Consider the following 26731-nt stretch of genomic DNA (forward strand, 5'->3'; position numbering starts at 1 on the left):
GTCTCTGCAGCGTGCTGTGAAGTGGGTGGAATGGAATGTCCATGATGGAGAGCAGTTTGTTCAGTGACCTCCTATTCTTCACTGACTAAAACGTCTCCATGTTCTGTCCAATGATGCGACCAGCCTTACGGATGAGTTTGTTTGTTCATCCTGCCGGAATCTCTGGCATTGATGCTGCTCCCCCAGCAGACCACGGCAAAGTAGATGGCACTCGCAACAACAGACTGGTAGAAGATCTCCAGCATCTGGCTGTACACATTGAAAGATCTGAGCTTTCTCAGAAAATAGAGTCTGCCCATTCCCTTCTTGTACACAGCATAAGTGTGGTCCCTCCAGTCCAGACTGCTGTTCAAGTGGACACATAAGTACTTGTAGTTCTGAACAGTCTCAAGCTCCTCCCCCAGGATCTTTATGGGTCTGACTGCAGTTCTTCTCTTCCTAAAGTCGACGACCATCTCCTTGGTCTTCCTGACATTTAGGAGCAGATGATTCCTGCTGCACCACTCCACAAAGTTATCCACCAGGTGCCTATACTCCAACTCCTGTCCATCTCTAATACACCCCACCACTGCAGAGTCATCAGAGAACTTCTGAAAGTGGCATGATTCAGTATCATACTGAAAATCGGAGGTGTACAGAGTGAACAGGAATGGTGACAGGACAGTTCCCTGTGGCACTCCTGTGTTACTAACCAACACATCAGACAGGAAGCTCCCCAGCCGTACAAACTGAGGCCTGTCTGACAGATAGTCAGAAATCCAGGAGACCATAGATGCACCGACACCCATCGCCAGCAACTTCTCACTCAACAAAAGAGGTTGGATGGTATTAAAGGCACTGGAGAAGTTAAAAAACATGATCCTCACAGTGTTGCCACTACTATCCAAGTGAGAATGAGCTCACTGCAGCAGATAGGCGACGGCATCATCCACACCCACATGAGGCCGATAGGCAAACTGAAGAGGGTCCAGACTAGGTTTCACCAGTGGTCTCAGCTGCTTCATCACCAGTCTCTCCAGTACCTTCATAACATGTGATGTTAGGGCAACTGGTCTGAAGTCACTGGGGCCAGATGGGATGGCTATCTTTGGCACCGGTACTAAACAAGATGTCTTCCATAGCACCGGAATCCTCTCCTGCAACAGACTTAGGTTGAAGATGTCTTGCAGGATGCCAGACAGCTGGGCCGCACAGGACCTCAGGACCCGGGGGGCTTATGTGATCCGGGCCTGCAGCCTTCCCTTGGTGGAGTCTCTCCAGCTGTCTTCTCATCTGGCCGATGGTCACAGTCATGGGGGTTGGAGTTGGGGGGTTGTGGTCAGACGTACACAGTGGGGGTGGGGGTGGGTACAGTGCAAGGCATAAGAGGGTGAGAAAGAGGGTGTGAAGACTGGTCCAGTGTGGGGAGGGCCAGCAGGGGGTCCAGTGCTGAACCTGTTAAAGAACAGATTCAGCTCATTAGCTCTGTCCAGGCTGCCATCCTGCTGACGATCTTTGATGTTTTATAGCCTGTAATCTGCTTCATGCCCTTCCACACGTCCCTCATGTTGTTCAGCTGGAGTTTATTCTCCAGCTTCTGTCTATAAGAGTCTTTACACTTCCTCAGTGCCACCTTCAGTTGGCGCTGTATCCTTCTCATCTCGTCCTTGTCACCAGACCTGAAGGCTCTCTTCTTTTGTTTCAGCAAACCCTTCAGGTCACTGGTAATCCAAGGCTTGTTATTAGGAAAACAGTGTACTGTACGGGTTGGAATGATAGTGTCCTCACAGAAATTAGTATAGTCTGTGATGCAGTCAGTGATGTTATTGATGTCGTCCCCATGTGGTCTGCAGAGCACATCCCAATCTGTTGTTTCAAAGCAGTCCTGCAGGGCCTCATAGGCCTCCTGAGTCCACCTCCTCACATTCCTTGTGGAAATAGGCTGCCTTTGAACTGCAGGGACATACTGAGGTGTTAACAGGATAAGATTGTGGTCTGATCTACCAAGTGGGGTGGACATAAAACCCACCAAGGACTATAAGGCTTTCATGCTTCCTTAATAACTCTGCAAAGAAGCTTCCAAATTCTGTCATAAACGCAGCATGAAGTTCCACTGGGCTATAGCTGTATTCCTCAGATATAGCTTACATTTACATCTATTAGATGCTTTTCTCCAAAGCTATATACACCTCCCATGCAATACCAAATGTAAATTACGCCAACAGATGGAGAAATCCGTACGCAGACACGGTTCATGAATAAAGTTAGTGTTTTTCATGCCACCATTTAAACCAGTATATATTACACAAGTAATATGGATATGCAGCACTGAATGGAGTTTAAGGATTGTTCTTGTCTTTGCTCCTCCTCATTCCTGCTTTAATAGATATAATAAATAAAAATATGCCAAATGACAATGGTTCTGCACAGCTCCATGAAGTTTCCCCCTCCCATAAAAAGGACTATTGTTTCTACTCTGAGTGTTTTGACGACAACTAATGGCAAAAAGTGGAAACGCAGGCCATTTCTGCTCAGCAACAGAAAATGGTAAAAAAAACAAAAAATAGAACCATGTAGAAAACACAACTAGAAATAATATATAAACTAAAGAATGTCTAATTGGAACACAATTTCAGTTACCACTATAATTCAGCTACTACTTATTGATATCAAAAGGCACTTTCTGTGCAGTTAAAATGCAATTAAAACGCACACGTGTTCAGAATTGTGTGACTCGACGTCATCAAGTTCAACAATGTTCTGTAATCCCCTTTGGCTGTGGAGCTGTCCAGCACCTGAGTGCTGAAATGAGGCTTCGCAACAAGTGAAAACAGCACGACTGTGGATCCGAGGAGCAATGTTGTCTTGTTTCTTTAGCCTGTGGAGTTTGCCGAGCAGGCAGCATTGTATTTCTTCACTAAAGATCTCTAATGTTTTTTTCCAATTGCCGATGAGATAAGAAAGCGTTTACACTTATAAAACGAGCGTGAGGAAGCTATTTTTAGACATGGCCTCCCCCTCCCCTCCAGTCTCTTCTCCCGCCCATCTCCTGCGGGACTCGAGCAAAGATCCTACTCCAGGTAGACACGAAACTGACGTCAGACGCTTTCGTAATCTGACGTGTAAACATCGTTTTTATTAGTTTTTTTTTTTGTTCTGTTGCTTTCTACCGCTGTTCATTAAGGCACAACACTGGACTGGTTTTTTCTGTAGGCTTTAATCTTAGCCGCTATCAAAATACAGTATATGTATTTACCATAGAAGTTACTTAAATCGGAAAATAAAAAAAAGGACATACTTGTAGGTCGACTTGTTTTCATTGCTTTCCGCCTGGTGCTTATGTACACATAGTCTATAGCTCGACTTACTTAATAAGAGTATTTTTGCAATGGATGTGAGATGTCGGCTGCCCATTCTTTTCCTCGCTCTTGCGCTTTTCTCTGCCGCCTCCGACTCTCCGGGATCTGGCGTGGACGTGCAGTATGTGAACGAATGGGCGGTGGAGATACCCGGAGGACTCGACACTGCCCGGGCGATAGCCGAGGAGCTCGGCTACGAACTGGTCCGACAGGTAGGCGCGCGCGGGCTGCTCGCTTCCCTTCAGCAGGGCTTCGCTTGCTTTTATTTTAATTGTAGCGAATGCAGCGGTTCAACGAAACGTAATATTTCTTGTTTCCGCGATAAGCGTTTAAAAGCTGCAGTACGAGAGGTTATTATTATTGGTAAAGATTCCAGTAGTGTGAGGTTTTATCAGTTTATCTTTATTCATTCGGATGAATATCAATATGAATCGCGCTCGCGCTCAACGAACACGCAGTGCCCGACAGTAGCTTCATTCGCGTGATACCACTCACTGGTCTCTAGTCGCCCTGAGAATTCGGCTTGATGACATCCCTTCGACTGAGTCCATAATAATAATAATAATAATAATAATAATAATAATATCGAATACAAGTTTGGCTGAACAGATGTAGGAATCATCGATCGTTTTGGCTGAACTGAACAGCCGAGGAAATATCAGCCCGACATATTTTAAACTAGATAATGTATTACAACTTAATCGAGTAAAAATGCAAATTAAAGGAAATTTCTGGGCTGTGTTACATTTATAAAAGAAATGACGGTTCGTCGCAATTACTTTAGGGGTTTTTCCTAGAATGCTCTGTTTCTGTAAAGGACAGGCAGAAAATGGATTTACTTATAAATTTAATGTTGCGGTAACATTGCAGTTCCCACAGCCTCTCCATTAACGGGGGGGTCAAGTGTGACTAACGCATCAGCCTGGGGAAGACATACAGTACTTAGGGGCTATGACGTGTTTCTCATTTCCTGTGTGTGTGAGAGAGAGGATGGAAAGAGCACCATGAACCTCCTCCGCGCTTCTTGCTGTTAATCAAGCGGGTTAATAAACAACGAGAATGTTCGAGGTGTGCTGTTCGGTGCATAAACACACTCGCACATAGAATAGCTCAATTTCGGGTAAATAATATACAGTTACGTAAGAACTCAGTTAATGTTGGGATGCGTTATTCAACATTATTATATATATATATAATATTATAAGCGTTTAGCGCGTGCTTCATGTGCCCCACGCAGCGCCCCCAACATTGTCAATGAAAGTGTTTAGCAGTTCGGCATGTCATTTCCATGGAAGTTAATGAAAGGCTTCTGCTAAGAAAGTAAGTTTAAAAAAACATCCGAGGCATTGATTTGTTACTTTTGGCCATTTGTTCACTATATGACACAGCACGTGCGCAGATCTCTGACTTCAAGGAAGAAACACGTTACATATTTACTCTCCAGCACATGTAGACCATAAAGTGTAGCTGTTATTGAGACTGTTACAGTCACCAGCCCTTTCGGTACTTTTTCCCTTCCAGTAAGCCACAGATAGTTAAGCACATTTCCAAGACAAAATAATAGAACTGGAATTGTGGAAACATAGACTATAGTCATCCGTACGTTTTTTATCCAAAAATCATCAAGCATTTTCAGCATTGACACCTTTCTTTCCATGGAAATGTTAATGCTATTTTCAACACTCATAGCCTTGAAAAGGCAAGGTTTATTCATAAGAGAACAAGTTGTTCCATGATGTGTGTCCCTGCTCAAGATGTAAGATTTAATTTCCCATAATCTACTAATATGTGTTTGTTAGACCACTTTGAAAAGGCGATTAGAAATTCCCAGTGTGGGCCACCGAAAGAGTGTGTGGGAGCACAACCTATACTGTAACATAACTTGAAAAAAATGACTAAGCAAGAAACAAAATGGTTGAATTCTAAGAGATGATAATTTTCCCAGTGCAACCTTTTTAGGTCCAGTTGGCCTACATAAAATGAGCATTTCATTTCCAAAAATAGTACGTGCAGTTGGGGGCATGGTGGCGCAGTGGGTTGGGCTGAGTCCTGCTCTTGGGTGGGTCTGGGGTTTGAGTCCCGCTTGGGGTGCCTTGCGACGGACTGGCGTCCTTGTCCTGGTTGTGTCCCCTCCCCCTCCAGCCTTACAGACTGTATTGCTGGGTTAGGCTCTGGCCCCTGTGCTCTTGTATGGGACAGGCAGTTCAGACAATGTGTGTGTGATTATGTGCAGTTGAAACATGTTCTGTTTCCTCCTGTGCTCCTAGATTGGTGCATTAGAAAACCACTACTTATTCAAACACAACACTCATCCCAAGAGGACAAAGCGGAGCGCAGACCATATGACCAAGAGGCTGTCGGAGGACCAAAGGGTAGGAACTGTTTTCACTTAAACACGTGTCTGTTTGTCACACCCTCTCCACCATCAAAACCATGCAGTTCTAAATGGGGATGATGGTCTTTCAAAAGCTATGGGGGTGGATGGATGGAACTTTGTTAACCCCAGAGGTAAATTAAATTGTGCTGCAGCAGCATACCGTGTACAGCATGCACATATTGTGTACACATACTGCTAGGACATATGTAGAATGGCCAAACAGAAGTCTACAAATAAATGTTTTAATATTGTGGTATGGTAAGTTTTAATATAAAATACTGTAAACAGATAGTTGAGTTATTGTTTTGTCTGTTTTGAATTGACCACAACTGAAGAACCATTGTCATTCAGAGAATTTTTTTGAGAAAACATCAATGCAACGCAAGATTCAAATAGCTACATTACAAGACTGGTGTACACGTCCTCACAGATTTCCTGCCCTTGATGGTGCTTTGAGAGTCACGCATCACTTTGTTTTTGGCATGATGTTACTTTTTAGATTTCAAAACAAAAATATCCAAAATGTCACAAAATATTTGTACAGAATCCAAATAATCTTCATAATTTATCTAAAAGTTTATGCCAAGAAGAACTGTGCTTTTAGCTGTGGAAAACACTGTGGTGGTACTGAGCAGAATGTAAGTCAATTTCCACAATTAAGGGTTTTCAGTGCTCTGCTGGCGGGTATCTAACAGCAGTACAAATAACACACACACACACACACGCACACACACACTCTTTCTGAACCGCTTGTCCCATACGGGGTTGCGGGGAACCGGAGCCTAACCCAGCAACACAGGGCATAAGGCTGGAGGGGGAGGGGACACACCCAGGACGGGACACCAGTCCACCGCAAGGCACCCCAAGCGGGACTCGAACCCCAGACCCCCCAGAGAGCAGGACCCAGTCCAACCCACTGCACCACCGTGCCCCCCCAAGTAAAACAATTTTATATATTAAAATGTGATCAGTTTTATGGTGAAGATGTGAAAAAATCTCAAAATGGTGCAAATGATATGCTTCCTGTTGAAGAATTACTCTCAAGAATTTAGCGGTTCAAGTCCAAGTAAGGGTCCTTTAGTACCTTTGAGAGACATCATCACAACAGCTTGAGTAAAAATAAAGTGTGAAATTGTGCACATTACTCTGAATAAAAGCATCCTTTTAGCAGCAACATTTATATAAAAAATGATAGTTTACAGTATCTGTTTATAGTTGATACTATAAGTAAACAGTTTGAACTGTATGTTACTAAATTATGTGTTAATTCTATGTATACAGGTTAAAAGTAGATTAACAGCAATGGAAAAGTGGACTTTTCATGAAAGAGCCTCAGATTGGAAATTCCTCAAGAAACATTTTGGTATCAGTAACACACTTCATCATTTATAAATGTTCCTTATAAATATTACCTAATTTGAAAAGATGACTTTCTGTCACTGTCAGAGGCTTTGTTGTACACACATGTAAATGTCAGGCTCTCCGAGGGTGACCCTGCTCTACTTGTGCATTTTAGGTGTCCTGGGCAGAACAGCAATATGAGAAGCAGCGCAGGAAGCGGGCGCCACTGGAGGCACACTGTCCCGATTGTGCTGTGGACAAGCTCTTCGATGACCCCATGTGGAGCCAGCAGTGGTACCTGGTGAGACTACCCGTAGCTTTTCATCAATAGTGATCCAGACAAATTGTGCTAGGCACTAACCTGATATAATTCCATTCCATCTCATGCCTCTTAAATATGCATAGCTGTGATTAGCTCCTCAAATCTATTTCATCATAAAAGTTTTACTTCTGAAAGTTTCTTATTGAATTCATTGTCAGAATAAAATGTTCAGGTGGACGATTATTTTCAGCTGAGTAATTTAGTGGTAATATTTTTTTTTTTGTTTCAGCCACAGGGTTTTGTTGTATAACATCTCAGTTTAATGTATTTAGGTCATGTCTTCAGAAATATAAATGTTTTTAATTTTCAATTTATGGTGAGATTTAGGTGCAACAACTAGTGTGGATAGGTTGCTGGCCTGATACAGTTTTAGTATTTGGTCTTGATTGTTTCAGTATTTTTCTAGGAGATTTCACTTTGTCAGGGCAAGCATCAGTATCTCAGAGGATGCAAACCCAACAAATTAGTGTTTTAGAGTTAAACCCGTTGCACCTGTGAGCTTTGTAGTCATTTGCATCATATTTTATGACTGTGTATGTGTAGGGAAAGGACAGATGGATACATGTTTCCTGTTGTCATAGGCTGACTGTCTACAAGTTTTATTAAGGAAATATGACAATAAAAGTCTCCTAAAACAGATGGCCATTATTTATTCCGCTTTGACAGTAACACTCTGCAATCCATCCTAAAACTTTATTTAATGACAACATTGTCATTCAGTCAAGATATTCTTCTCTTGAGAGTTCAGCTCTTGGCAATAGAAGAACAAATAATATAAAATCACATTTTCAGCATTTTCGTTAAGTATCTGCTTTTCTCGTTCTGGTGATTTTTAAGTGGTGTTTGTGCCATCATAAATTCCTCAGAAATGACTTCAATACAGTGAAGAGATGTGTATCAGCTGAAAATGTTTTTCATCGTATTAGTTATAAGTCATTTCCTTCCTGAGGCTCAATGATGGGATGAATACTACACTAGCTGCTTCTGTTACAAATGTCCGAGTTATACATTCTTGAAATTGCAAACATTTTCCAGTTGATTTTATTTGCAATTACAAAGCAATATTTCCTAAAATTTCTCTCTGTTCAGGAGCAAGAAACCCTTGTTTCTGCTCCCTGCTGGCAAATCAAAATACCCCAATACAGGATAAGAGTGAGGGAGAGCTGTAGTTCAGCTCATCTTCACAGAGTTCACAGCTTCTGTCTTATGTCCTTGTGTGCTGGCGATCGATAACAAGATGACAAATATTGCACATATTTTTTTGATTAATTGGCATTGTGTACAATTTTGTGAAGAAAAGGTATTTTAATTTTCACTCATGTTAGCTTTAATTCATCTTTTAATTTTAAGTTTACAGTGTTCAAGTTTAAATTCTTACAATTTTTATGTTAAGATTATTAAAAAGACTGTTTGGGGCATCTCTTGGAACTGAACTGTATTGCAGTGAACTGGCCTCTGGAGTTTACACTGCCTCAGACTCTGTGTTTCCTGGCATTGGTTCTGGTCCTTTGCAGCCCTGCATTGGACAATCGATTCTTGATTATGATCAATGTACAAAAGTTTTAAACTGCACAGGGAAAGTAACAAAAGGAACAGGAAGTTTAAATTTATCAAGCATTGAAAATCCAAAAAAAAAAAGAAACTCACAGGTCACAGAAGTCTACAATATTATGGAAATCTAAAAAAAAACTACATATTGATTAGTTATAAACTTTGGTAGACCCCTTAAGAACAGTGCCCCATACCAGAAGACATGCTGTAGCTTATTCATCCACCACCTTACACATTCCTGTCCCTCAAATCCAAGCCTATCTGGGCCTAAAGAGACAAAGGTTGGTGGGAGTTGTAGTACTGGGGTCTACGCTCCTTTTCCACCTCTGCAGGACTGGGTGGTGGGAGGTTCAATGCCAGCCCTTCCACTAGTTCATCATGGCTGCCTGGTGTCTTGTCTGTCTGACTCCACTCTCAGACACCAGGACAAAGCTGTGGAGGGCAACTTCCCTAGCATTTAGCATGGACCTGACATTATCATCTTTGAGATGAACAAGAGCCATGAAAATTGAGTACTCTTAGCCTGCCCTGCTGACTCCCAGCCTCTCAGATGACTGGCATTCAAACCAATATTACTCCGTTGTCTGGAGGGAATGTTCTAGGCTCTCTTCCTCATCAGAATCTGTTGATGGAACTGCCATTCAGACAGTCCTCAGAGGACCCAATGCAGCTTTACATCCCAACACTGCGAAGGTGTTGGGATAACCAGGCTTACCTACTACTTGCACTGCTTCTCCAGCTGTCAGTCTAGAGTGCAGAGTGCATTGGTTATTTGGTGTGAATGGCATAGAGTAATGAGGTGTCCATACCCCTTCAAACAGTGGCAACAATGACATCTCCAACTGTGCAAGCATCTCTTGTTCTTCCCGCCATTCATTCATCATCCATGGTGTGTCCCAGTTCTCCATTGTTTTCTTACCCTGGGGTTCTTCTAGCTAAGGATTACTCCATCTATATGGCTGGGAATTGCTCTTTCAGGCTTGGGCCATGGCACCCCCATTTTATCTCTGGGCTCATTATCTTTTCTTCTTCCTTCATCTTTTTTTTTCTTTCTTAAGTCTCAGGAAAAAAAGTGAAAATACAAAAACCTAAAGAAAATAAATTAAGCTCACAAAAAATTAAACTTGGTCACTGTGCATTAGGGGTACTCTGTTGCCAAGTTTATTGATTAAAATGGGGTCAGTTCCAGAGCTGACATATTAACTGGGGAAGAGCAGAGGCCAAAGACTGCAGGTTTTCCTAACAAAGGTGAACCTTTTATTCACAGTAACACACATGGTCCCTTCAAGGCATAACAGAAACAGCAAAAATCAGGTGGAAAACCAACAACTGGAAAGCAATGCCAACACAAAAACCTAGCCCACTCCAGGATGTTCTCATGCGATTTTTGTATTCTCTTTCCAAGTTTCTCTCAAGCCTTTCAGACCAACTACTTAAATCTGTCTTTGATAGATCCTCAGTTGGCACCAGCTTGTTGTCACTGAACTGCTCAGCTATGGCTGGTGCATTAATAGACTACTTAGATCAAGCCCTAAAGACCAGTTCAACTCAATTTATTTTTATAGCGCACTATTCTCACACATGCCACAGAGTACTGAACAAATGATCAGGAGACATAATACTGTAACGTTCGCACATAAACCAGATGTGTGTTACTGTAGTATTCGCACAAGGGCACAAAGGCTGAGGATTTCGCATGCAGATTTCCATAGGTGTGCCCAGTGCAGATTAGGAAAGCAAGTGTGAGGGTGACACAATGAACACCTAACAAAGACACATACGGTGTTCATACAAAGACAGCAAGTGCAACAGGAGGATGGAACTGGAGCTAGTACACAAAGACACGGCGTGTTCAGGACTAGAGCATGGGTCCTGGGTAAGATAGCTCCAATATCTGTATTTCTGAATTGCAAAACATGCCATTTTACATTCTTCTTGGTCTGTGGTAAAGAATTCTACTAAAGAATGAGACAATATGATATTCAAATTAGCATGTCAAAACAATTACAGATTGCTGTTAATCAATGTTATGTATTAGAGGACCAGGAGTTAAGCATTATTAGTCATGCACCTTAACATCTGTCAATACTAGAAGAGTGTGAAATCTCTTATGAATCTTTTGATTGAAAGTCAGAGATTTACACTGGCGTCTGGAATAGACTATCCTGATGTTACCCTGTTGTTCTCAAGCCAGATCTCTTCCATCAAACGGGACTTTAGAAATGAATGTTAAGGGGTTTTAGATACAGGTATCCCCTGTTATACGAACAAAATTTGTTCCTGAAAATGGTTTACATACCAGGAGTCCCATTATTTTAAATGAGGAAAAAATTATACATTTCTGGACTCTATGCATATGCCCGAATATTTCCACAGAAACCCTATAAACATTTAAAAACTGTCTCAGAAAATAGTGTTTAAAACATTACGATGATAAGATATTAGACATAATCAAAAAGGAAGTGAACAAAGACTAAAATAGGAAATTGTATTCTTTACTAAACTACTGTACAGTAAGTACCAGTAAACATATTAAAGTCACGTACAGAATATTTACATTTATTCATTTAGCAGACACTCTTCACTAAAGCAACATACATCAACAGAACAATAGAAAAAGTGCATCACATCAGCAGGAGGGATTTGGATGCAGACACATGATTCTTGAGTACAATCAATTTGCCACTGTATAAACAAGTATACATTATAGAAATAGCTGGATATGGGCTTTTCCTTTCTTACACAAACTCTTACTGAAACTTACTAGGATGGGCAGGGATAGGGATAGGCTCCAGAGAACCACTGGACAAGTGGCTATTGATAATTAGTGGATGGATGGATGGATGGATAATAATAATAACAATGATGACCTCTCTTCTCTCTGGATAATGAGTGTAATTAATTCCTGAAAACTGTTTTTTAAAGTTTCAAGTCTTAGTTTTATGTACCTACTTGTGCGATGAACATCGATGCATGAAGTGGAAAGAAACAAACTAAGTTTACTTAAGAATCACATGTCTGCACCTATGTCTCTCTTTCTCTTAATGTAATGCACAAATTATATTTCTCTGAGATGTACGTCTCTTGGAGAAAAGCGTCTGCTAAATGAATAAATGTAAATGTAAAGTGAAAAGATATAAGGATAAAAATGTATTGAATTAATCAATTAAATAAACAAACAAAAAGATTTCTCTTGTGAATAATGTGAATGGTGTGGCGTGGCGTGGATAGGTTCAGCCGGTGCATGCTGTGTGGCAGGTCTGGGCTTTAAGCCCAGCTTGGGGTGCCTTCCGATGGACTGGCATCCCGTCCTGGGTGTGTCCCCTCCCCCTTCAGCCTTGTGCCCTGTGTTGCCGGGTAAGGCTCCTGTTTGGGACAAATGGTTGTTTACGATGGATGGATAATGTCTGTGATTCATTCCTGTACATTTTTTTGTAAAGTAACTTTTTTCATCTTAATTACCACTGATTTAAACATAAAAAAAATGCTTTTGAGTCACAACAGGTTCGCCAGTGTTTTTCGTTTAGAATCCGATTTAATCCTGGGTGGTCTATGGATTACAAATGGCAAATTAACTTTTCTGTTTGTCGTAAATTCAATTTGTTTTTACAGAGTACTACTTCAGAGGGAAATACAATGTATAACATGGCTTGCCTTATCTCCAGCTATCACTTGTGCCATTATTTTGGCTGCAGTTTTTTTAATGTCTCACCAATTACAGCTCCGGATTTTGCTATTAAGCATAGTACATAATATGATGCTTCCAAAGCTTTCATATTTTCACCCATCACGCTATGTATTAATTTATGTGAGTTATGGAAATCTTTGTGTCTATTGTGTATTGTCAACAAATTTTCAAGTATTTTCTGTTATTCTTATGTTTTGTCTTGTTATGGTGTTAGAGGTTGGATTCGATTTAATTAATTTTTATAGAGCGGTGTATAACAGCAGAGTGTTGAGCAAGGTTGTAAGGTTGAATAAGGTTATGAAACTAATGCAAATTTACAGATATAACATATACAGCTAACCATACAGTAAGCCATCACAACTGGAGAAAAATAAACCTATGGGAGTCCCAGTACCTCTGGCTACTCACCCTATCTGAGAATTATACTGCGGTGACAGAGGACTTGTATGGACTTTTCTAATAAGCACAACTGTCAAGCCCATGATTTATTATTAAAAGAATAAATGTCCACAAGTTTCTTATGCTTGAGCATGAGTCCATTGGGGGTATCCAGGCTGCACACACAATAGCTAGCTTTGTTTCAGCTAGTTATGGGAGCTGGGTAATTTTGTGAAAGGACTGGTGCATCATTAACATTTTTTGTCCTTGCTCTAGTGAACAGGCAGGACATTTGTACTGTGACATGTCTGTTTATGTCATGGATGGGTGTGTCAGTGTATGAGTAATCAGAGTTGGACTTCCTGTTGTGCTCCTATTTTGAGAAGAAACAGCCACCAGTGTGTGTGTTACACTAATGCAGTGGTTTGCTGTATTTCAGCGATGTGTGTCAACAGAAGTGGAAATATACTCTGGGCATTTGAAGGAATAAGAGCATCAGTATACCACTGCAATAAGCTTTGTGAAGGTGGATAGGTGCAGAATGAGCGTTAAGGCTAGTCATCATCCAGCATTCAACCTACCACTCCAGCACAAATAGAGAGCAAGGCAGCGATGACTCATCGCGTGGAGTCATCTTAATGTAATGGCTGCACGCAATGCAGAGAGAGTCTGATATTTCTGATTTCTTCTGTTCATGATTCATTCTAGTCCTTGGACAGAATATCTTACAGAATGAATCATATAGATATAAATATAAAAACAAAATCTAATGTTTTATACAGAGGTGCATTTTACTGAATGCTTTTTTTAATCTTTTTTCATCTGATTTGCTTTCTCTTGTTGCGAGTTTCTAGATTTTGATATTTCTGTGAAGGCCCAGTTAACTGACTCAGAGATTTCCAGGAATATATTCTGCTGTGAAATGTTAGCAATATTTCTTCCACATGACATATGTTAATGAAAAATACAAAATGAAAACATCTGATAGAAATGTATCATTCCATTAATTCCAGTTAGGTGACAGCCAGACATAAATAACACGATTTCACAATTTACAAAAATGTTCCCCTGTATTCCAGTGCTTTTTGGTTTTGCAAAACAAAATTCTTTTCTTAGAGCAAGGTTTTTCAAGGTCAGCATCATTTTTTATATTTTCTTTACATTTTTATATAATTCAATTCAGTTTCTTTTTATAGAGCACTTGAGCACAGGCGTAAGACAAAGAAACTAATAAGACAGTTACATTTACATTTACATTTATTCATTTAGCTTTTGTCCAAAGCGACATACATCTCAGCAAAAGTACAATTTATGCATTACATCGAGAGAAGGAGACATAGCTGCAGACATAAAAGTCTCAAGCAAACCTAGTTTGTTCCCCACCACGTGCTACACCGAGGTTCATCGCCCAAGTAGGTGCACAAGACACAGACAAATCCCAATATCCACACCAATTTTTTTTTTTTTTATTTTTTTTTTCTTAAATATTATAAGGTACACAAATGAGCAGTACAATGCCAGAGTAATGGCTGAATAAAGTTTGTATCTGGGGATGCTTCTGAAGTTACGATGCGTGAACAGTTACACCATAGATGATCTGAAGAGATCTTTGGCGAAGTGGATCTGGAAAAGGTGGGTTTTCAGACCCTTCTTGAAAACAGACAGTTTCCGCAGTTCTGAGTGACAGGGGAATGTCATTCCACCACAATGGACCCAGAACCAAGAACCTCTGAGCTTTGCATTTCGTGCACGGGACCATCAAGCAAGCAGAAGTAGATGAGTGAAGGGGCCTGGCTGGGGTGTACCGGTTGATCAAGTCCTGTTAACTGTCAGTTAACTATCTACTAGAGTAATACATTAACCATGGATTTATTAAAACTATAATTATGCCTTCTGGCCATGGAGGATAGGAAGAAAAACTCCCAACTGAAAGTCAAAGGATAAAAAAACCTCTGGGGGTCCAAGTGCCAGTGGCTGCCCCCGACCCCTCCTGGGCAGTCTAGATTAAAAAAAGACTAAACTAAATTTACAGCTGATAACAACTTGTAGCGTAGTGTTTACTTGATGTCAGAGTTCATAAAGGTACGTCTCCTCCATCATGATAGGTGGTCATCAGCTTCGGTCAGCATGGGTTGCTTGTATAACAGCTGGCTGGCCTCCTCAGCTTGTATTATAGAGGAAACAATGCTCAACAAGAAAGAAATTGTTAGTAACTGATGACTTAAAGAGATTAGACAGGGGGAATAAGCACAGCCAACTAGAATTACATTTCTTGGTGATATCCCAGAGTGAACATGTAAGTCTTTAGCCTGGATTTAAAGGCAAGATACAGACGGGTCATTTCTTCAGTAAATGGTTGACTTTTCCACAGTTTAGGTGCTCTATAGCTAAAGGTGTGACCTCCTACTGAGGTCTTATTGATCACAGGTACTTTAAGGTAATCTGCATCCAATGAACGAAGATATTAGGACATAAGAATCAATAATCTCACAAAGGTAAGTTGGAGCAATGCCATGTACTGCCTTGTAGGTCAGAAGTAGGATTTAAAATAAATTCAAAGTATAACCGGGAGCCAATGTAACGGTTTAAGTACCGGTCAAACTTCCTAGTTCTAGTGACAGTTCTCACAGCAGCATTTTGTATCAGCTGTAGCCTGGATACAGTGTGGTATGGACAACCTGACAATAAAGCATTACAATAGTCCAGCCTAACTAAAACAAAAGCATGAACCAATTTCTCAGCATCTTGTCTACATAGGAATCATTTTAATTTAGCTACTGAAGGAAGCAGGACCAAGTCAATATAGTAACAGGATACAAAAATGACAATTTCCCATCCAACAAAATATGCAAGTCCTTTACACAGTCTAACTGCTTTAAGCTTATGCCATTTGTGGTAAAGATTGGTTTGATTGTGTCAAGAGTTTTGGCATCACCACTCATTACAAGTATCTCTGTTTTACTGGCATTCAGCGATATAGCCAAAATAAGACTTTGTGGCCAGCTGGAGCCCTGGTCATATTATTATTATTATTATTATTATTATTATTATAGAAAAATATTAGAAATCTTTATTGTACAGTAAAATGTTCATGCATGTTAATCGTTTCTACAAACTTATTACTTTTATAATACGGTATAAGAGGATTTTTGACTAATGATAAAGACTTACAGTAGGACCGGCGGATCACCTGTGTATAAGGATTTAGTAGTTTAGAGGAAAAAATACAGTTCATTCCACCACATCAGAGACTGATGGCATTGGAATATGTAGGCAGCCAGAAGCAAAGATTACTTTTGGGTTATAGGGATGCATCATACATTTTTCCATAACTCCACCTTGTGCTACCTCACAGATGGTCACTCTCCTTCATGGTACTCTAATGTAATATAGGAAATGTGCATTGTTAATTTCTAAATGCTCCAGCTGAAACAGTTGGGTTGGTTCAAAAGAAAATGTTCACACAGGGAACAAAAAGTGTCATATATACTCACCTTGTATTTCTCTTCCTCCTCCAATTTTTCTTCCTCTTTGGCCTATGACTTACTTAAGCAAGACACCAGGACATCTTCCTCCTTGCCCAAACTGGACCTCCATGTGATTCCAGTCTGGCGGAAAGGAATCACTGGGAAGGGGGTGGTCATTACTGTGCTGGATGATGGACTGGAGTGGAATCACACAGATATCTTCCCCAATTATGTAAGAATACTCTATTTCAATTAACTGGAATAGTAGGAGATAGTTTGGGTAACAGTAAAGAATTTCCTTTTATGTACATCTGAAAATAGCATATTTGTGCATATACTAAATATTAAAATATGTAATGGGGGGTTGCGCAGTGGCGCAGCGAGCTTGGCCAGGGCCTGCCCTCCGGTGAGCCTGGGGCTTGTGTCCTGCTTGGGGTGTCCTGCGATGGACTGGCGTCCCATCCAGGGTGCGTCCCCTCCCCTCCAGCCCTGCGCCCTCTGTTGCTGGGCTGAGCCCATTTGAGACAAGTGGCTTCAGACAATGTGTGTGATTTGTGTATATGTTATTATGTGCAAGTAAATATGCAACGCAAGTAAAAGAAAATACTACAGTGCTAAGTATATTGTGCATTTTTAAATATCGTTCTAAGTTGATTTAAAATGCCTGGGAAAGCATAAGAAACAAGAATGCTGGTTTATAAAATGTGTGGTCATTGTGAGTCATTGCCTTGTTTACTATTTAGGCAGTCTATTCACATTTGATTTTTTTATATATATGGTGTCAGAGCTAAAAGTTCAAGAAAGATACACAGTTCATTTACCACAGATCTGTTATGAGAACACACTAATACCTTAACTAAATACCAAGTTGTGTTAGTAAATGTGTTGTATAAGGAATATTTACTAGGATTTATTATTTGTGTTTCTGATTAATGTCCTTTGCTTTTCTTTTTCCCTCTTCACTATTGACTTTTTCACTGTTATTAAGGATCAAGCTGCCAGTTACGACTTTAATGATAACGACCCTGACCCCTTTCCCAGATATGACTCCACTAACGAGAACAAGTAAGTACTTCATTAATAATATTTTTATTATTGTACTGATTAGCTGTGGGGGCATGGTGGTGCAGTGGGTTGGACCGGGTCCTCCTCTCTAGTGGGTCGGGGGTTCGAGTCCCGCTGGGGTACCTTGTGACGGACTGGTGTCCCATCCTGGGTGTGTCCCCTCTGGCCTTATGCCCTATGTTGCCGGGTAGGTTCTGGTTCCCTGCGACCCCATATGGGACAAGTAGTTCAGACAATGTGTGTGTGATTAGCTGTTGCATTTGTCTTAATATTGATCATTGTTTTACTGTAGTGAAGTGTTTTGGTCAAGGGCTCTGTACATAACCTGGCATCTTTTACAAGGTAATTTTCTTCAATGCTAGAATAACGCAGTGTTCATGACATCCATGTGTAGCATTTTCTGCTAATACAGTAATAAAGATGTGTATATTCCCATTTGTGAACTGTGAGTTGACTACATGTTATTAAAACCCCATCAGGGCAGTGCGGAAATCAGTTTTAATCCCACCTACTGAGCATTGCTTTCAGGTTTTCTGTCTCTTTGCATTCTAATGTAGAGAGTCATTTGTTTCACTTCGTGTCAATGAGAATGTTTAATATATGTTTAAGAAACCCTTCAGTTCTACTCTGTACCAGGGTAGAGAGTCAAGAAAGGCATCATTTTTAAAAACAGTCATTGCAACGTGGATTAAAAAATCATGGGTTTTTCAAAAAAAAAAAAAAATCAATGGAATTCCAGAAATCCAAAATATATGTATGTTTTAATGTATTTTATTGTTGCAGTACTTTATTTGGCTTACAGTCTCAAATTGTTGCATTTCAAGTATTTGGTCAGAGATTTATTATTATTTTTGGAAAGTTTTTGCTCCTGCTTAACTGTAATAGATATTCTGAAAATTAAGGCTGGGAATACAAGAATTAATGCTACTAATACTACTTTTCATTCTTTCTAGTGTAGCACGTAAAATCTGGGAAGAAAGAAAACCGAAATATCTCTTTTAATTCTTGGAACTAGAAGTCCATTTATAACTTGATTTTTTTCTAAATCCACAAAGTTAAATCTTATTCAATAAAAGTTTAATAGTACAACATTCCTCAATTTTTTTCCTTTGGTTAGGTTCTGCAAAAATCTGACATAAACTGACTGACCAAGTGTCTGCTCATCATCATTTTCTGATAAGTCATCGACAACTTTCAGGAATGCTTGATCTCATGAAAGATCTACCCGTTTACCTAATCATGGTTGTTTAGTGTTGATTTCCTGCTTAGATATTTATATTTACATTTACATTTATTCATTTAGCAGACACTTTTCTCCAAAGTGACATATCTCACAGAAAGAAACAATGCAATGGGATTAGTTTTTCAGTCTAAAATTAACACTACACACCTGATGCTATAAAGCTTCAACTGTTGCTAGATCTTTTGTATATATTATCTGTCCTCAAACAGTTTCAGCCCAGGGATCATGTTCATCACCCTGTTTGTCACATGCTCTGACAATTCGTTCGTTAAATCTAAATTCTGGTTCTGGAGAGCAAAGAGTAGGAGTCGCAGAAGACATACATTTTGATTTTCTTTTCTTGGATACTTGTATTTTCTTTTCTTAATGTGATTCCTTCTACACTGAACATGAAACCACAGTCTGACAAAAAATTTTATATCAGGGGTTTTTGTTTAGCTTGCTTTACCATTGTCCAGCCAGGTCTTCACATATGACACATTGAGTGGTCATGTCCAGATTTTAAGATGGGACATCTGCCATGTTGAGTATGGAGAAATTACAAAACAAAAACGAGTATTTAAATTTCCCACCAATATGCAAAATCACATTTACACTGGTTTAAAGAAGCTACAATAGATGTCTCCAGTAGGTACTAGACAAGGTGTAGCCAGTGTGATTTAAATCCAAGCAGAATAAGAATCTTAATTTTGTATAACTTAAGAAAAAGGTTTCTTAGCACATTGTCAAGAATTTGGTATCTGAGATGTTGCATTACCCTTTGTACTTTTCAAAAACAACAAGCTGCTTTTCCATGGTGGGATTTTATATTTTCATATCATATATGACCCATAAACCAAGAAACATGAAAAAACCTTCTATTTCAATTTCTTTAAGGTTCCCCCACACCTTGCATAGATCTATTTCACAGATATGTACATACAATGTCAGTATCAGAGATGTTTTAGTAGTTTTAATTCCAGCATAGTAAATTTAAAATGAGCAGGAAAATTGAGTCAATAGTTGTTCTGATTGTACTTCCTGGGGGGCATTTTAAGTTCTACTGTTTAAAAATTATTTGATCGTCTAGTCACAAACACATACAAAGTTTTTATGAGATAGATGGTACGGTTTTGTTTAATCATCCCTTTTGTCACTGGTCCTCAGGCACGGGACAAGGTGTGCTGGAGAAATTGCAATGCAGGCAGACAACAATAAGTGTGGAGTTGGAGTGGCATACAATTCTAAAGTTGGAGGTAAAAGTTTCTCAAAAGGCCATTGCTCTCTCACTCAGAAGATGTGTTCTTTCTACCAAGTATTTGGTTTTGTTTTATTCATTTTGTATTTTAATTTCCATTAAAAGTAATGTTTTTATTCAAATTGATTGAAAGCATAGTGCATGGTTTTGCTAATCTTTCTGTGATGTTTCAAAGTTATTTAAATGTTTAACTTTCCAATAGAAATAAAATTATAATTAAACTACTGAAATGAAAGTCAATGTAATGTAAATCCATTACTTTTAGTGGCTTTTTGTTTATTCAGGATGTGGAACAATTGTCCTAAAAATACTGGTACAGCTTGACATTGATAAAATACTTACTAAGGCATTGCTTTATTTTGCTGTTTTCATCACAAAAATGGGTCACATCTTCCAAGATTAACACAATTTAAATATCTTTATAGCTACTGGCTGGAAAAACTAGCACAGATATAAATTTAATGGAGTACATGTAAAATAGCATGAGCAGAAAATAACTGGAATAGACAATATACTGTAAGGCTTTGACATTTAACACAATGTTGGGTATAAAAAGTTAACTTCCGAAATGGGGGAGCCTGCAGCACAAATAACTGTGAAATAGTGAAATGGAATTAAGCTACAACAATGCTGATAAAGGGTGAAGTACAGGACAAAATGCTAAAGAGTTAATATTCCCACAGATACTGCATACTGGCATGACAAGTAGAAACTGCTTAGAGCACATGAGCACTTGAGGTTTACAATGCAACATTGGCTTTACTGGAGGGCAACCCAGTTTCCCTAATTGCACCATTAATCATCAAATTAATTTCATCTGATTTTCCAGGGCAAGTGTAATACAACAGTGTGCGCACTGAAGTAAACATTTCATGTCCAGATGTTTGGCAATACAGTTGTGAGATGGGAACCCAAGTGCAAAACCTGAGTGTAGAGGCAGGCATTTTTTGGCATGCATACTTTGATTGTATTGTATGAATTTGTAGAGGCACCAGAAGCAGTAGACACAACTTTTGTATCATCAAAAAATAGCCTTGTTTAAGCAAAAGATTGCATAAACCTGCTTATGAAAACTGGAGCGCCACACTGCACATGAATACTTCATTACATTCCAAGGCTGACATTAAGGACTGGAGCAACTCCAGCAGCCTTTTTCTGGGTGCTTTGTTGATGGCTGAGTCAGCATTTCTTGTTTTGTTGTGTTCTTGATTCTGCTTTCGTTGCTCATCTGTCAATCATATACCAATAAAAGTTCCTCCGAATTCAGATCAGATAATTGTTTGTGTTATGTTTCATGCATTGCGGTTACTGTCTAATTTAATTTTTTGTTCATGTTCCAAATGTTAGTGTGTTAGCTAGTTTAGATTCAGAGACAGTCGTCTCATTAACGTTATTATATTCCATTAATATTATTATTACAATAATTATTGTTGCTACACTTTATTATTATTATTATTATTATTATTATTACTATTACTAAGTAGTAGTAGTAGTAGTGTTACTAATATTATTGTTATTGGAGTTGTTGAGACTGTACTTCCTGAGTTCATTATCTGTCTGTCTTTCTCTCACTTCTCACTACAGGAATTCGAATGCTGGATGGAATAGTGACAGATGCCATTGAGGCGAGCTCCATCGGTTTTAATCCGGACCATGTGGACATCTACAGTGCCAGCTGGGGGCCAAATGATGATGGCAAAACTGTGGAGGGGCCTGGTCGCCTTGCACAGAAAGCCTTTGAGTATGGAATCCAAAAGGTGATCCTTGAACACTTTTTCATATTTACTTTACCCTTCTTACCCTTATTAATTACCCTCCTTATTTGTATTTTACCATTACAGTAAGTAACAGTGAATATAATTTTTGGATGACACTGTATGTATATTTCTGTTTTACAATGTCTTGAATGTAGCAGGGGAAGCAAACAAACATGTATTTTCATTGTGTTTGAAAAAACTGTGAACTCTAAATTAAATATATATTTTTCTTCTACATCACCCTTTACATTTTTCTTCAATGATTATAAAATTGCAGTATAAAAATACATATTTTCAATGCATCCAATAACAACTTACATTTATTCACTTAGCTGATGCTTTTTTCCAAAGCAGCTTACAATGTTAAGGTTACAATTATAACAGTTACAAGCTTACAATTATTTACCCATTTATACAGCTGGGTAATTTTAGTGGAGCAGTTTTAGGATAAGTACTTTGCTCAAGGGTATGAATTAAACCTGCAACCTTTGGGTCCAAAGGCAGTAGATCTAACCACTACCCTACCAACTGTCCCCATATTAATCATAATATGTCTGGAGTTAAAGAATCTAACAACCGGACTTGGTCACAAACACAAAGCAATGTGTCTGTGAAACATCATATAGCAGAGACACTGTATAACTGGCCATCAGTAATATTTTAATGTCCAGTGTACTTTCTGCTCCCTAAAATCACTGACTGCAGCAGCATAGGCTGGAACATATCAACAACATGTTTGATGTTGAAATTGGGCCTAGGGCAAATAAACTGCAGAAGCCTAAATAAAAAATCTGCATAATCTTAATGATAAATAAATAAATGCGTTTTGATCTCAAATACTGAATGCTGTATTTTTTTTTTTTTTTCATGTACGGTATGGAATGGTACATTTGCCAACCAGGGTCGTGGTGGCAAGGGGTCAATCTTTGTGTGGGCCTCTGGCAACGGAGGCAGACAGGGGGACAACTGTGACTGTGATGGCTACACAGATAGCATCTACACCATCTCCATCAGCAGTGCGTCCCAGCAGGGCCTATCCCCTTGGTATGCTGAAAAATGCTCGTCCACCCTTGCCACAGCATATAGCAGTGGGGACTACACAGACCAGAGAATTGTAAGATCAGTCTTCAGCCACATGTCTTTCTTCTTTTTATTTCACTGCTCTTCCTTCCATTACATTCATTTTTTCATCCCTTTCTTCCTGTCTAATTTATTCACTTCTTAATTTGTATCTCTTCCATCCTGTTTTATTTTCTTATTCACTTTTCCGCTTTATCAGCTTTGCTTCATGTCACGTTCATTTTGGTGGCCTTTGTTTGCCACACCGCTAACTGGGCTTTTGTATTACTCTCCAGACCAGCGCAGACTTGCACAATGAATGCACAGAGACACACACTGGAACCTCAGCTTCTGCCCCACTTGCAGCCGGGATCTTTGCTTTGGCCTTGGAGGAGAAGTATGCATTTGTCTTTTGATCATGATCATTAGCAATCACAGCCCAACCCACCCCAACCCAGCCAGATACCACAAGTACTTGAATGTTCAGCCTTTCCCCAGCTATGGGGCCATTGTGTTGGGCTGAGGACACACTCCAACCGCCTTTGTCCTGCCTCGTCCACTGAAGACACCCTCTAGAGTCTAGTCAACAACGTGATTAATTCCAAAACAACTTTGAAAACTTTTTGTTACTTGTGTCATGTCAGCCTTCACAAGAGAAACAAAATCATTTGGAACTGGATTCACAAAAGTTTCTTTTATGAACCTACAGGGTTTGAGTTCCCCTCCTCTGTGACCTTAATCTGCACCAATACACTTACATACTTGTTTTAATCATTATTAATGCTATTACTAATGCTTCTTGTTTCACTTCAGCCTATATTATCCTGTATTAAGTGCCCTAAGGAAAGAAGTTAGGGTACCAGTTGTTCAAGATTCAAGTGACTTCAGTTCAGTTCCACTCTGTTCAGTTCTATTCCATTGACTGGAACTTCACAGCCCAGACCTCACGTGGCGGGACCTGCAGCATCTGGTTGTGTGGACGTCAGAGTTCGACCCTCTGGCAAACAATCCAGGCTGGAAGAAGAATGGTGCCGGACTTATGGTCAACAGCAGGTTTGGCTTTGGCCTCCTGAATGCCAAGGCACTGGTGGACCTGGCAGACCCCAAAGTGTGGAAGCATGTTCCAGAAAAAAAGCAGTGCATTGTGATGGATGATACTTTCCAGCCAAGGCAAGGGTGCAAAGTTATCATTTTTCACAGCTTTTTTGTGTAGTGAATGTCTTGTCAGCATCCTCACTACTTGTCTTTTTTAACATTTATTCATATAGGTAACACTTTTCTCCAAAGCAACTTACAATGGATACAGTGTAGTGTTACTAGCCCAAACACCTTATTCACCAAGGTGACTTACACTGCTAGATACACTACTTACAATGGGTCACTCAGCCATACGTCAGTGAAACACACTCTCTTTGTCACTTACACACTAAAAGGGGAACCTGAACAGCCTGTCTTTGGACTGTAGGAGAAAACCCACATAGACACAGGGAGAACATGCAAACTCCACACAGACTGAGTGGGGGATTGAACCCACATTTGCTCGTACTACCCAGGTGCTCTGAGAGAGCAGCGCTGTTTGCTGTGCCACCATGCTGCCCAATTGCATTCACATTACATTGCTATGTTATTTTAATAACCTCATTATTCCATGTAATACAGACCAGGGTACAGAATTAGCACTGCTGCAGAACCATTGAGCATGGTACTTACTCTTGTAAAGTAGCAAGTTGTATATGTTTAAATTGTAAATCACTTGAGATAATAGCCTCAAAAATTGTAAAATAATATGTAATACATCATTTGGCTTTGCAACATTTAATCATCTTACATTTATTTGTCTAGCTGATACTTTTTCCAAAGCAAATTACAATTTTAAGCTATTGGCAATTATTTATCCACTTATACAGCTGAGTAATTTTAAAAGAGTAATTCAAGGTAAGTACCTTGCTCAGAGGTAATACAGCTGAGATTCATATCTGCAACCTGTGGGTCCAAAGGGAGCAGCACTAACTGCTATGCTACCCGTTAATGTTTTTAGCAAATTAATGTTTTTTTTTTTCATTTTGCTATTATTCATTGCAGTTTTTCTAGGTTTTTAAGTGCTCTTTTTGTAAGAAGCACAACAAATGTTCAGCCTTTAATAAATGTACCTATAATATAAATACTACTGACAAAGAAGAAAAAAAAATACAGATCTTTATTTGTTTATTTTTGGCAAGCTAACAACAAAACTCATGAAAACATCAGCAATCAATCCTATGGACTGCAGAAATATAATTTTGCTTCACCACTGGCACCATATACCATACTCTGTAATCCACAAGATTTAATTCTCTCTATTACTCACTGATGTACATCCCCTTTTCTGACCTTGTGTTCATTCATACCCCAGTGAAAAGGAGGATTAACCCAATTCCAAGAGAATAATTTTTAAAATTACTGCCATAGTTCCATTTGTTTCTGTCTGTCTATCTGTTTATTTTAGGGCACTGAAAGCTGCAGGAGAGATTACTATTGAAATCCCTACTAAGGCCTGCAGTGGGCAGGATAATGTCATCAAGTCTCTAGAGCACATACAGGTGGAGGCTAGTATTGAGTACACCAGGAGAGGGGACCTGCACATCACCCTAACCTCTCCCTCAGGTACGCCTCTTATGTCTTGTGTACATGGGACTAGCACTCTATGTGCTACAACAAACAAATCTAACAGGATTATTTTCTTTGAAGAAAGTGTCACCTAAATTGGTTAATACTGTATTAATATTGGGGGGCGCGGTGGCGCAGTGGGTTGGACCGGGTCCTGCTCTCCGGTGGGTCTGGGGTTCGAGTCCTGCTTGGGGTGCCTTGCGACGGACTGGCGTCCCGTCCTGGGTGTGTCCCCTCCCCTTCCGGCCTTACGCCCTGTGTTACCGGGTAGGCTCCGGTTCCCCGTGACCCTGTATGGGACAAGCGGTTCTGAAAATGTGTGTGTGTGTGTGTGTGTGTGTGTGTATTAATATTTGGTTAAATGCTTACAAGTATGAATGTTATTAAGTGCTTTAAAGTGAAAATCAAAACATGTAAAAGGAACAATTCTCAGTACTTTTACCTCATATGTGACATGACGTGCAGATTCCTTTATTCTTTATTCTTGCTGAGTCTCTTCTATAGTTTGATTCGGTTGTTGTATTGATACTGGCAGTTCACAGCTGTGGCTGCATTTCACCATGGTTACTCTTCCAACCACAGGAACAAGCACAGTTCTCTTAGCTGAGCGAGAGCGGGACACCTCCTCCAGTGGCTTCAAAAACTGGGACTTTATGTCCGTTCATACCTGGGGTGAGGACCCTGCTGGCACCTGGGTACTGAAGATTACAGACACGGTAAACTCATGTGTTTCATGGTGGAATCAGATTATCCTGGAATATGTAAATGTGCTCTCATGTTTTGTTGAAATGATGCTAAAATCTAATTGTGTACCAATTTGGCAGACATGTAGTCCTTCACAATGGTCTCAGAGGTCCGAGGCCAATATGGAGTTCTCTGTGGCACTTAAAATGGACTTGAATTGATTATCACAAGATTCAATTTCCAACAGAAACAGAAGATTTTTTTTAAATGTTGGGTGGCACATTTTTGCAGCAGATGGAGCGGCATTCTCACACCGTCTAGGTTGTTCACACGTGGGTTCAGATCTGGGCTTAGTCTGTGTGCAGTTTGCATGGTCTTCCCCATGTCTATGTGGGATTCCTCCCACAGTCTAGAGACATTCAGTTCAAATAAACTGCCTGTAGTGTGTGTATGTGTGGAAATCCTACAATGGAGTGGCATCCCATCCATGGGGCACCGCTCGTAGCCTGGAATAGTTATCCTGATGAGGAAAAGCAGTTAGTGAAGCTGAGTTAGTGAGATCTTAAATTTCACTTTTT

The 26731-nt window shown here is 39.8% G+C and overlaps 1 protein-coding gene across 1 annotated transcript in view; it reads left to right on the top strand.

Moving 5' to 3' along the window:
• Positions 1-3097: 3097 nt before the first annotated feature.
• Positions 3098-26731, top strand: part of pcsk1 (proprotein convertase subtilisin/kexin type 1) — a 30134-nt gene continuing 6500 nt past the window's right edge. Inside the window, exons 1-12 of the mRNA XM_018742564.2 lie at positions 3098-3550; positions 5606-5710; positions 7232-7357; positions 16548-16694; positions 17451-17527; positions 19917-20005; positions 21592-21764; positions 22666-22878; positions 23120-23220; positions 23760-23993; positions 25309-25466; positions 26052-26185. Of these exons, the coding sequence (XP_018598080.1) occupies positions 3368-3550; positions 5606-5710; positions 7232-7357; positions 16548-16694; positions 17451-17527; positions 19917-20005; positions 21592-21764; positions 22666-22878; positions 23120-23220; positions 23760-23993; positions 25309-25466; positions 26052-26185 (1740 nt within the window). The 5' untranslated portion in view covers positions 3098-3367. The remainder of the gene's footprint in view (positions 3551-5605; positions 5711-7231; positions 7358-16547; positions 16695-17450; positions 17528-19916; positions 20006-21591; positions 21765-22665; positions 22879-23119; positions 23221-23759; positions 23994-25308; positions 25467-26051; positions 26186-26731) is intronic.

The sequence above is a fragment of the Scleropages formosus genome, chromosome 5 (genome assembly GCF_900964775.1).
Source record: "Scleropages formosus chromosome 5, fSclFor1.1, whole genome shotgun sequence".
In the NCBI taxonomy this organism is placed as follows: domain Eukaryota; kingdom Metazoa; phylum Chordata; class Actinopteri; order Osteoglossiformes; family Osteoglossidae; genus Scleropages; species Scleropages formosus.